This window comes from Gekko japonicus, unplaced genomic scaffold (assembly GCF_001447785.1).
Source record: "Gekko japonicus isolate JY-2015 unplaced genomic scaffold, Gekko_japonicus_V1.1 scaffold36, whole genome shotgun sequence".
NCBI lineage: Eukaryota > Metazoa > Chordata > Lepidosauria > Squamata > Gekkonidae > Gekko > Gekko japonicus.
In genome coordinates this window covers 346,590-359,609 of record NW_015164182.1, presented here as the reverse complement: position 1 = coordinate 359,609, position 13,020 = coordinate 346,590, and the positions used below count along the sequence as shown (strand labels likewise).

The window sequence follows — 13,020 nt, the reverse complement described above, 5'->3', positions numbered from 1 at the left end:
CCTAGACAGCTACATTCCAAGCACTGCCTGGCTCTGAAACTCTTAACACTCCAAACAGCAGCTCATAGCAGGTAAGAAACCTGACACAACTATCTTTAAGGGGGTTCAGGACAGGAAACTGTAAACTGAGAGGACAAAAATGAAACCCATCAATTTCTAGTTCTTGGAGTTAGTTATGAACTCAGAGACTTTTAGCTTTGGCGGACCTCCCAGATGAAACCGAGGCTCCCCCCTCCCCTTTCCAAGGTCATGAGTTAAATCGAGCAAGCTGACTACAGAATACATGTCATGTTCAGCCCATGATGCCAGAGAAAGCACAAGTCATGAGCCATTTGGCAGCAGACATCACCTGCAGGCAGCAGCGACTTCACACTGTAACAACTCCATGCAAACCAAGCAAGAGTCAAGGATTCAGCAGAAGTATCCTTTCCAAGCATGCGGCACTCACCAGAGGGTGACTAAGATCTTTTCCCCTTGCTCTTTTTCCTGGATTGTGCAAAACTTAGCACTTCTAACAACTCTCTGTGGGGGCTCAGGCTATCTAGCTGAACATTCCATCTGGTAAGAGGAACCTCAGCAGAGATACTTAGTCAAAAGGAGAGAAAAAACAAGATTGTGAGAGAAACAAAATTTCAAGGCAAGGCTTCAATGCAAAATTAAACCAAAAAATGCAGGATCTTCTTGGAGCTGGAAGATTTTACAGAGCTACTGTTCAATGAGATCAGTTATACAAGGAAAGGTCAATTTAATCCAACATTTTCCACGGTTCTACAGTATCAGACCTGTTTGCCATGGAACTCCCCCCTTCTCATGTCACAGAGGATTCTGGGTTATGTTCCCAATAATGTGTTATATTCAACGTACTGGTTGTACTTGTTGGTTGGACAAGGCACACTCCCCAGAGCTGTACACTGTAGGGGAAGATAAGAAGCAGAGGAGGAGCAGTCTCTCCAGGAAGACTGTCCATAGTTATCGACCTTCTCAACAAGGAGGTACCTATCTAGGGTTCTCCAGAATATAGCCACACAAATTCTAATCAAATCCTATGCAACATTAATTTAGGCACAGGATCTTATAAATGTCTTGACATCCCCAGAACCTTTTCAGACAGTTAGGCACACCCCCAAAGTCCTTTCAGATAATCAGGCACTCTAAACAACTAACTAGGCTTTAATTTTTAACTATTAGCACTTCTAACAACTTGCTCGAAAGCCAGTCGAATCAGACTCTAGGGTTGCGGTGCTCATCTCCGTTTCAAAGCCGAAGAGCCAGCACTGTCCGAAGACATTTCCGTGGTCATGTGGCCGGCATGATTAAACACCAAGGTGCACGGAATGCTGTTACCTTCCCACCAAAGTGGTACCTATTTATCTACTTGCAATTTCTTGCTTTCGAACTGCTAGGTTGGCAGGAGCTGGAACTAGAGATGGGAGCTCACTCCATCATGCGGCACCCGGGTCTCAAACTGCTGAACTACTGACCTTCCACAGCCTGCAGTTCAGCGTCTTAACCACTTGAACCACCGCAGCTCCATATTAAAAAGGGGGGGTCCTCAAATTAAGTGATCCTCCTCCAGTTTTACATAGAGTTCTGTGACATGGGGCTGTTTGCTTCTAACAGTTGGGGCCCCACCAGAAGATATCCCATTACAGTCTGAAGCACTTCCATTATGCTACTGGACAGTTTCTCCCAGCCATGGAAAAGCCACTGCAATAGGGCCAAAGTACTTACGCCAATTTATGACATTTTTGTGATGTCGGCTGGTGTGGGGGGGCATTTCTGCCACTCACTAGGGAGGGCACTGCTACTGGTCCAGCTGCTACAGGGCATAGGACCTCTGAGCTCTTGGACATCACTGTTACTTACTCCAACTCCAGAACTAGTTCATACTCTTGCCTTTGAAATAGGTTTAATTGTAGGTTGAAATACCTGTCAGTGTGTCTGACAATCAACCAAGAACCATCAAGATAATTAGAGAAAAAAATTCAGCTCCCATGTGATAATAAGGACAGGCGGCAGGAGAAATGAGAAAAGCTGAGAGATCAAGTTTTTCCACTATAGAGGAAGATCTCATTTAACAAAAGCAACTTATCTAAAATGTATCATTTAAATGTTTACACATTAACAACATATTCATGTTCTTACACATTACTACTAATTTTTAAAGAAAAATTAACATGTCAGTCTTATGTGCAGATGGTTAACAATAAAGCTTACACTGGAAAATACACACCACACAAGCAAAAAGAATCCTAGAATGTACTGGTAACCCTTTTTCAAACCTTGCAAAATGTTTTGAAATGAAACTTCTACTGTTTAAATATTTAAAGTTTACATCCATTAACCCAGTAGAATTGACACACCTAGGTTAGTATTTCTGCCTCTCACAATTGCTCCAGTACAATTGCACCTGTAAACTCTATCTCCCATAATTTCCCTTTAAATCTCCTTATTTTATAACCATATGTTCTATATATATTTCATTTCTAAATCATTATAATAAGATGGGTTACAATAAAGTAAAATAAAAAGTAAGCTACAAACTGAAAATATATTTCTCCATTTCTTAGCTGTGCTCTCTTAGATCTTTACTACATTTTGTTCTTCCTCTTCAAACTGGAGCGCTTCTAATTGGCGTTCCCTCACCCGGGACTCCGGAGCAATTCCAGAGAAGACTGTCGCTGGAGTCTTGCCCATTGGGGAGGTGTGTGGGTGGGTGTCCCAATAGCCCTACCCGCGTGCTCCCGTACAATTGCACAAGAAAGTACACTTTATGTTCCAGGCTGCTTTGCTTAGGGGAAAATATATAAGGCGGAAAGGGAGAGGGAGAGAGAGAAGAGAAAAACAAAAAAAGAACTCTATAGCAACAATCTCCTCCGGTGTATGTCTTTACAATCTTCTGGTGCGTTCATCTTCTTTTGCTTGTCAGTTCTTGTACTACTAGCCTGAGTCCGACTCCAACACCTTCAGAAGCTCTTCGCCGGATATTAAGTCATAAGCTGTGAGTGTTTTCCTTGGAACATGACCGATATATGTCCAAGCGGAAGCCAATGATACCTGAAGTTCTTCTCTGCAAGCTTTTGTGCAATTGGGCACATATTTTTCCTAGCATTTAATATATCAAATGGGATATCTGGATATAGCTGAACCAAAGTGTCCTCAAGCTTTAGACCTCTGTTATTCCTAGAATTTCCAAGAGGTTCCTCTTTTTTTTTTAAAATAAAGTTTTATTGATATTTTAAGCACAAAACAACAATTCCAATAGAAAAGTCAGAATACAAGCGAAACAGGTCATACCATTCACAACTTTCACTACAATAATAGTGCTCTATAGAACCATGTATAGATTTCATAACGTTTGATTCAGTTATATAGTAACATCTTGTATTTAACATTGCAAATTTCTTCCCAGTCGAACCCACCTATATTGAGTCTATCTAACAAAGGATACCAAGCATGCATTGGACTCATCAAGTCGCATTCCGTTTGAGTTTCTGTGTAAAACGTATTAAAATTCTCTAGTAAAAATAGGTCCCAAACCTTATGCACCCAATGTTGTATACTCGGAGGATTGGGTTCTTTCCAATTCTTGGCAATAACTATTTTGGCCGCTGTGAGTAGCGTACCAATCATCTTCAAGGAGGGTACAATGGAAACAATGTGGGGTAAAAGTGTCTTATATTCACTGCTGGTGGTCCTGTCCAGTCAATTTCTGGCTTCTTGTTATTCAAAAGATTAAGGTTTTAATGGGGGTTGTAGTTCCACCCGATCCTTTGTTGTTATTGTTAAATTTGTGGCCTGCTGACTCACCCCTTGTACCCTCCAAGAGGTTCCTCTTAGTCTGTGTCTTTAAGAATTGCCACAATATCAGGTATCAATGTTGATGAGCCCATTCGGGGAGGGTTTACACAGAAAGTATTGTTTACCACTGGCCCCAGAAGCTGTATAATTCCTTCTAACCACTGGTTTAAAGCAACAGTAAGGCCCTTATTTAATTAAAGTTCAAAGAAATTCCATGGAATTTCACTTTAGTTTCCTGTGATTTAGTTTCTAACAGCATTAGCTTGCTTTTCACCCATCCTTCAAAAGTTTTTAATTCAGCTATTTCTTTAGAGTTCTTTTGCATACCGGCAACTGCTGTCTCCGCCTTCTCCTGAGTTTCCTGCAGCTTTCTGTTGACTTCATCCAGCTTATTCATAATAGCAGTCATGCTGTTATTTAAACTGCAGTCCGTTGTTTTTTTTAATTCTTTTGTAGGAGCCCCATGCAGAGGCTGAGTTGGGTGCGACTGCACAGCTCTGCTGTCGCTTCGCCCCCTATATAAAGTAATTATAACATTGGCGGGGGGGGGGGTGAACACAGAGTCAGGAGAACCTCACAGTGACCAAATTTAAGGAGGATTTTGCTATAAGACCATGATGTTGTTCAGTCGCACTGTCAAGTCCGACTCTCCGCGACCCCATGGACCACATTACGCCAGGCCCTCCTGTCTTCCGTTGTGCTCCGGAGTTTGCTTAATTTCATGTTTGTTGCCTCGATAACACTGTCTAACCATCTCATCCTTTGCCGTCCCCCTCTTCTTTTACCTTCAGTCTTTCCCAGCATCAGGGTCTTCTCCAGTGAGTGCTCCCTTCTCATTTGGTGGCAAAAGTATTTGAGCTTCAGCTTCAGTATCTGGCCTTCCAGGGAACAGTCAGGGTTGATTTCTTTTAGGATTGACTGATTTGATCTTCTTGCAGTCCAAGGGACTCTCAAGAGTCTTCTCCAGCACCATAGTTCAAAAGAATCTATTCTTCGGCGCTCGGCCTTCCTTATAGTCCAACTCTCGCAGCCATACATGACTACTGGGAATACCATTGCTTTGACCATGCGGACTTTTGTTGGCAGGGTGATGTCTCTACTTTTTATCATGCTGTTTAGGTTCGCCATCGCTTTCCTCCCAAGGAGCAGGCGTCTTTTAATTTCATGGCTGCAGTCACAGTCTGCGGTGATCTGGGATCCCAGGAACGTGAAGTCTGTCACTACTTCCACGACTTCCCCTTCTATTTGCCAAGGAGTGATGGGGCCGGATGCCATGATCTTAGTTTTTTTGATGTTGAGCTTCAAGCCCACTTTTGCGCTCTCCTCTTTTACCCTGAGCAAGAGGCTCTTTAGGTCCTCTTCACTTTCTGCCATTAGAGTGGTATCGTCTGCATATCTGAGGTTGTTGATCTTTTCCCCAGCAATCTTAATTCCCGCTTGTGATTCATCCAGGCCAGCATTTCGCATGATGTACTCTGCATATATATTAAATAAGCAAGGTGACAGTATACATCCTTGTCGTACTCCTTTTCCTATGCTGAACCAATCAGTTGTTCCATATCCGGTTCTAACTGTCGCTTCTTGGCCCTTATACAGGTTTCTCAAGAGACATGTGAGGTGGTCTGGTACTCCCATCTCTTTAAGGACCTGCCATAGTTTGTTGTGATCCACACAGTCAAAAGCTTTAGCATAGTCAATGAAGCAGAAGTAGATGTTTTTCTGGTACTCTCTTGCTTTCTCCATAATCCAGCGAATGTTGGCAATATGATCTCTCGTTCCTCTACCTCTTCGAAACCCAGCTTGTACTTCTGGCAGTTCTCTATCCATGTACTGTTGAAGCCTAGCTTGTAGGATCTTGAGCATGACCTTGCTAGCGTGTGATATGAGTGCAATTGTGCGATAGTTTGAACATTCCTTGGCATTGCCCTTCTTTGGGATTGGAATGTATACTGACCTTTTCCAATCCTGTGGCCACTGTTGCGTTTTCCAAATTTGCTGGCAAATTGAGTGCAGCACTTTAACAGAATCACCTTTTAAGACTTTGAATAGCTCAGCTGGGATACCATCACCTCCACTAGCTTTGTTGTTAGTAATGCTTTCTAAGGCTCATTTGACTTCGGATTCCAGGATGTCTGGCTCAAGGTCAGTGATTACACCGTCGTGGTTGTCAAGGACATTGAGGTCCTTCTTGTATAGTTCTTCTGTGTATTCTTGCCATATTTTCCTAATCTCAGTTGCTTCTGTTAGGTCCCTACCGTTCTTGTCCTTTATCATGGCCAGCTTTGCATGAAACGCTCCCTTGATTTCTCCAACTGAAGACATCTCTAATCCTTCCCATTCTATTGTTTTCCTCTATTACTTTGCATTGTTCATTCAGGAAAGCCTCCTTATCTCTCCTTGCTGTTGTCTGGAAATCTGCATTCAGTTGGGTAAATCTTTCTTTTTTACCTTTGCCTTTTGCTTTCCTTCTTTCCTCTGCAATTTGTAAAGCCTCATCAGACAGCCACTTGGCTTTCTTGCATTTCTTTTTCTTTGGGATGGTGGTGATTGCTGCTTCCTGTACAATGTCACGAACCTCTGTCCATAGCTCTTCAGGCACTCTATCAAATCTAGTCCCTTAAATCTGTTCTTCACCTCCACTGTATATTCATCAGGGATCTGATCTAGGACAAATCTGAATGGCCTAGTGGTTTTCCCAACTTTCTTCAGTTTAAGTCTTAATTTTGCAATGATTCTTCTGTTTCTTTTCTCCAAGTCCCCCCCCCCCAAACATGTAACTAATTTCCCCCACAATATTTATTTACAAGATTTGTATCCCGTATTTCTGCCCAATCAGCACCACCTAATATGATATGCTACGTGTACAATATATTGAAAAGTTTTCAACATTTGAAGTCTAACCTGGTATTAAAACTCAGAGCTGGCTATTGACTATGTGAGATTGTTTTGGGCATACTTATAATTCTACTTATAGGCATTCAATTTTAAGTTTCATAAATATGCCAAAGAGTACAATTTTACAGGTTAACTAAGTCATAAATGATACATTTTATGGTGTAACAGCAATAAAATAAAGATTAGACTTGATAAGGAAGTATTGCCTATATTTCAACTTTTCACATGAATTCAACATTTCTGGTACTTTTACATCTCTACATTTTGTCAAGAATCTTTTTTCAATGTTGAGGGGTACTGGCAGATGTTCATACCCAACACTGCATTCTAAGGTATCTTTTCCATTTGCTGCTGGCCCAAATAACTGTTCTGTTCAGGATAATAATTCACTGCACCTAGCACACAATCCCCCCTTAAGGACATATGGGAGGGTGGGTCTAGTAAAGGCTAATTTAAGGACAAGGAGAGTAACAGTCTAGAGCAAAGGCTGCCCCACCCATGTCAGTTCTCAACCTACATTCCGTTCTCTCCTGCCTGCACTTCCCAAACAAGCTTATCACACTGGAGAGAACAGCCCAGATGATCCAAGAGAAGGCAGAGGCACAAGATTACTAGCAGGGCATATGTAGGTGGTGGATAGGAAGGAAAGCAGATCTAAAGCCAACCCAAGCCCCTCTCAGAGGGTCCACCAGTAAGTCAGAGATATATGTTTCACGTATATCTATGTTGTCAGCATAATTTGATGTATGAAGTGTGTCACTGACTAGAATAGCTCATATCAGAACCAGTGAATAGGCAAGACTGTACACACGTGCTATGATTCCACAGTAATTCAGAATGCATTTCCACATTCAGAGCAACCTTTCCTTTTATAATAAGAGTTTCCAGCCATTCAAGCTTGAAAGCAAATGGGCTGCACCTACTGAAGTGTTCTATGTTTTCATTAGTTCAGGGCCCTCCCCATAATTACAATTATGCTGCTGAACAGCATGTGTTCCTAAACATGTCTGTGCACATGCGTACACAAAGCCAACCAAGAGGTATCACAACAGCCCCCAATAGATCACTAGCGTATTGTACCTCTGCTAGCAAAGCCTTTATTCAGGCAATTCTTTTGACTGCCTGGTGCAGCAATCACCATTGCAGACAAGCTCACAACACAAGAGCATCCATGGAATGTGCCCCTTTGCTGACCAAGCCAATTTGCAAACAAGGGAAGAAAAGGAATTCACCTTGCTATAAATGGTCTTTTCACATGTTGGTCAAACTGCTCTCCCAACATCACAACAGGTGTCAGATGCCAAAGTCCTGACACTGTGTTCTCTGTACCTCCCAATACTAGCAACTGAGAGTGGTGAAGCCGAAGGAAGATACAGAAGCCAGCTGGGTGACCTTCGATCAGTCACCATTCTCTTAGAGCTCTCTCAGCCTCACCTACCTCACAGAGTGTCTGTCGTGCAGAGAGGAAGGGAAGGAGACTGTAAGCCACTCTGAGATGCAGAGTGAAAGACAGGGTATAAATCCAACTCTTCTTCTTCACTATAAGTTACCCCAGGTGGTACCTGTCACTAGGACTAGGGGGAAAACAGCATTACAGCGTCTTTAAAAACTAGGTATCCATATCATCCAGTGTGAGTGGGGTTTTGACATACTCCATGAATATTTTGACTCTGGGGCTGTCAAACTGGAAGCTGCCCAGTCCTGAAGCAATTTGATTGGCACTTACTTGTTTCAAATGGATGCAGCAATTTAGGTTCTGATAAGTGTTAAGCCAGTAGAGCTTACGCCCACAGAAATGAAGGGTGTAGAACCATTACCATCCTCACTGAAGATTATTTATTCAAATATATATACCCTGCCTTTCTTCTGGGCTCAAGGCACCTAAGTTATGGCGTTGCTGACCAATCAGGACTTTCAGGTGGGAACAGAAGTGTAGGTTGTACATCACTAGACTTTTCTTGGCTATGGTTAGATCTGCCATCCGGGCACCATGCCAGGCTCTCTCAATGTATTCCCGTGAGACCTCCCTTCTAAGTCCCAAATGCAGAGGTGGCATCACCTGCAGTATGGCAGGGAATACAGACAGAAAGGATTGTGGTAAGTTCTAAAGTTGCTGGCAAATTAGTCTGTGGCAGAAAATTGGGGGGGGGGAGCCTTCTGGCACAGATTTACTGTGAATTACCACATTACAATCCTTTGCTAGTGTTTAAGATGCCAGAATACTGCATTTTTATGGCTATTATAAGTATCATTAGAAGACTTTGTGAAGTGCTTTATAAAAAGATAAAGTGCTTTTTCAAAACAGGGCCAAGCAGCTGACAGTTGAGTCCAGTTTAGATGCAGTGTCAGTGTCCAACCACACACACACTACATAGGGACCCTTGAAACTTCTTTGTACATGCTCTAGCCAATCTTACCCTGACATACAACATAGCAAGGACAGCCCTGCCTTTTAAAAGAGTTACTGAATAGATTACAGCTTTACTTAAATGCACAAGACAAACTCCAGGCTTGAAATTCTTTGAAACATTGCACCATTCCAAGATAACTCTTGGGTATCAATCCCAAGACCTCTCCCTTACAAGCAGGCACCAAAGCTGATAGTATTGTGAATTTATCATGATATCTTCTACAATAGTGTAATCATATCAGAAACAGCCAAAATATCACAAAGCTTTCAAGTTCCTAAGAATTCAGACTGGATATTGTGCCCCCCCCATCCCCAAAAAGAAGAGGAGAAAAGAATGTTTCAGGGCACCTCATTAAAGCCAAATGTAACAGCCCCCCCCCCCCGCTCACCATTTTGTTTGTACTTAACATCCAGCCTGATGAAGAGTTCTGAGGGACCTGAAAGCTTGCACTCATTCTCTGATATTGTAGTTGTTCCTTTAAAAAAAACAAGGGAATCAACACTACTGTGTTTGGAATTCTCCTATAGACCACCAATCGTAATATGTCTTCTTTTTAAAACAAAGAAACCATAGGTTACCTATTCAACCTGTAGGCCCATTCATTCATCTGTCTTAAACAATTTCCCAACAGGAATTCACTGTCACAATGTATAGTGATAGTTACTAATCTCAGCTGGTTTTCAAACAGGAATTTGATAAACTGGAGGAGGAGGAAGAGAACTCTAACAGCAACTACTAGCCATGAATCTTCCATAAATATGACTGGCACCTAAGAATGCAATTTTCTCATCAGCTCCACAAAGTGAAACAGTGTTAGGTGTTATCCCGTCTGCCAGTGGGAGGTAAGTGTGCGGAGCCTCAAGTAAGAGTGGTGAAGGGTCCCACACAAAAACACAATACAACTAAAAATCTAGCCATGAAAGGGTCAAGAACTCAAAGAGCTGTAATTTTAATTTGTTCTTTGGCCTTCACTTCTGATGCACCCACCAGTCCTAGTTGACATGAAACCTCAAACTCTCTCACTCACAGGCTTGTAAGAAGAAGAGATTGGATTTATACACCGCCCTTCACTACCCAAAGGAGTTTCAAAGTGGCTTACAAACTCCTTTCCCTTCCCCTCCCCACAACAGACACCCTGTGAGGTAGGTGGGGCTGAGAGAGCTCTGACAGAAACTGCTCTTTTTCAAGAACAGCTGTGCCAGAACTCTGGCCTGCCCAAGGTCATCCAGCAGATGCAAGTGGAGGAGTGGGGAACGAAACCCGGTTCTCCCAGATTAGAGTCCGCACACTTAACCATACACCAAACTGGTAAGCCAACACTGCAGCAAAACAGGGCCTCTTCCTAGCATACCAATTGTATTACTAGATGACTAAAGAATTTTGTACTAGACATAACAACTCTTCCACCATTTCGTCCCACAGATCCTCCAAGTGCAGCTACAATTCAGATAAAAGGGGTTCTTTCTCAGTAGAAAAGCAATAGCATCAAGAATATTTGTTGAAATGCTGGGGAGATTTACCCCACCCTTCTCTTAAGTGCAATAAACAGGCAAGAGTAACCAGGAACCAATTCTTCCATTGAGAACACCAGGATTTTACAATCTTCTTCTCACACTCCAAGTTCAGTCTTGCTGTGTTCAAACAGGTGCTCAGATGTTGTCTCAGGAGAGACCACAAACACTTCAGACTGCAGGTTCTTGAAAAAGTCCTACTACTAACACCAATATTCACACTGCCCCATGCAAACACGTCGTCACACAATTCACACTGCAAACAAGACAACCTAGAGAGTTACTCAGCAGTATTAATAGCGTTACCAACCTCGAGGTGGGGCCTGGAGATCTTCCGGAATTACAACTAATATCCAGTCTTACAGGGATCAGTTCCTATGGAGAAAACAGCAGCTTCGGAAGGCAGACGCATCCCCACTGAGTTTCCTCTCCTTCCCAAATTCTACCTCCCCCAAATCTCCAGGAATTTTCCAAGCTAGAGTTGGCAACCCTAAGCATCAACGCTAGAGTAAAGTAAACCACTGGCGTGTGTATGGTTAAAATGCTTCTTTCTCACTCCAGAAAGTTTTCCAAAGGGGGGGGGGGACCGGGAACCAAAGCTGGTTGGTTCCGAGGAATCGCCCCGCATCCCTAACGCTACGTGAGAACACAGAGACCAAAGCACAAATCTACAGCGCAGAAAGACAGAACAGCCAAGCCAAACCAGCCAACCCGCCCTCCGATGGACTGCTTGTCGGGGGGTGGGGGGTAAAGCAAACAGCCTACCCGGACGAGGCAGGCGACGCTGTAAGTCAACGGGGAGACAGTGGACGTCCAATTAACTCCGCTACCCTTTCCGAGGCAGCCTACCGGCCCCGGGGGAAGCATGAAGCCCGTCGGGGGGGGGGGGGGGGGGGCAGCGGCGGCCGGAAAACCAAAAGTGCGTATGAGGAGACGAGAAGCTCCAGCCGCACAGGCGCAGCCAGCCTTCGTTGCTATTTCGTGCCCCGCGGAGCGCCTGCCACAAAATTGGCGCGCCAGAAGAATCAGAAACTGAAGAACGCGCCGGCCCCCGCCCCGAGGCAGCCTCAAGAAGGGAAGGCCCAGCACAGCTCAGCAGGACAGCGGAGGTGGCCGAGTCAAGGGAGAGGGCTCGCCGGAATCACCTCGTGCGGGGTGGGGGAGCCGCCTCACAAGTGGGGAAGAGGAGACTAAGAAGCCGGCAGAGAAGGAGGGCTCTGGGCCCCGCGTCCAGTTAGAGCCCGTCTCTCACCCATGACTGCGAGTTCCTCTCCCGCACGCGCTCTCGGTACCTCCCTCCGGCGGCGGCAGCTCCGGCGGCGGCAATATGGCGGGCAGGGAGAGCCAGGCCAATGAGCCAAGCGGCCTGCGAGGGAGGACGGGGCTAAAGAGGAAGTCGACGGCAGCCGAAGGGGGACAGAACGCCTCGGCGATCTTGAACTACCAAGGCAGCCCGCCGGCCACACCCCCTGCTTAAAGAGGTAGGCGTTCAAGGAGAGGAGGGCGGGGCTGGCGATGACGGGAGGGAGAGGAGAGGCGGGCAAGGGGATGGGGATGGACGAGATGGAGTGTGGCGTCGTTGCGGCAGAGAGTCACTGGTATGGCACCACAAACACACGAGGGATTTAAATTTGTGTCACAAACAATACATCTCCCATGTCGTTCTGCTGCCACTTTACACTGTGCACGAGAAGCAACTTGATTAACAAAGAAGATTGTGGCACTTTAAAGAAGTCGTGTGTGTGAATGTGTCTACCACACACACCTTCCATTCCAATGTATCTGAAAAAGGGTGCATACACACAAAAGCTCATACCTTCAACAAAACTTTGTTGGTCTTAAGGGTGCCACTGGACTCTAAATTTGTTCTGCTGCTTCAGACCAACAAAGCTGACCACCTCGAACTTACTCCCTTACTATTTGCCTATGTGTATATATATACTTATATTCCACATTATTACTGCCCAAAGGTGACCCAAAGCAGGGTTGTTTCCTCTCCCATTTTATCAAAACAGTGCTGCGAGTGAGTTGGGGGGGAGGGTTAATGAGGTTTATATCAAAGTTGTGCGTATTCAGCATGTAAACCTGAATGAGGTGGTAGAACGGAGCTAAAACAAAAACTGGCAAGTAGAAAAACTTACCATAAGAACATAAGAGAAGCCAATGCTGGATCAGGCCAATGGCCCATCTAGTCCAACAGTCTGTCACACAGTGGCCAAAAATACCAGGTGCCATCAGGAGGTCCATCAATGGGGCCAGGACACTAGAAGCCCTCCCACTGTTGCCCCCCCCTCCAAAGCACAAAAAATACAGAGCATCACTTGCCCCAGCCTAAGAGTTCCTATCTATACCTTGTGGCTAATAGCCACTGATGGACCTCCACTCCATATAGTTATCTAATT

General features: G+C 44.4%; 1 protein-coding gene across 5 annotated transcripts in view; it reads right to left on the bottom strand.

Moving 5' to 3' along the window:
- The window catches only part of KPNA6 (karyopherin alpha 6 (importin alpha 7)), a 58,791-nt gene extending 46,751 nt beyond the window's left edge, over positions 1–12,040 (bottom strand). The window contains exons 1-2 of one of the 5 annotated variants that reach the window (XM_015408101.1): positions 11,764–12,040; positions 449–585 (exon numbers count right to left, since the gene is read on the bottom strand). Coding sequence is in view for 1 of the 5 variants with exons in the window: in XM_015408100.1 (XP_015263586.1) it covers positions 11,871–11,874 (4 nt within the window). In the remaining 4 variants the exon portion in view is untranslated. Of the gene's footprint in view, positions 1–448; positions 586–11,383; positions 11,433–11,763 lie in introns of those variants that run through there. The other 4 variants (XM_015408102.1, XM_015408104.1, XM_015408103.1 and 1 more) reach the window with 4 other exon arrangements.
- Positions 12,041–13,020: the final 980 nt, after the last annotated feature.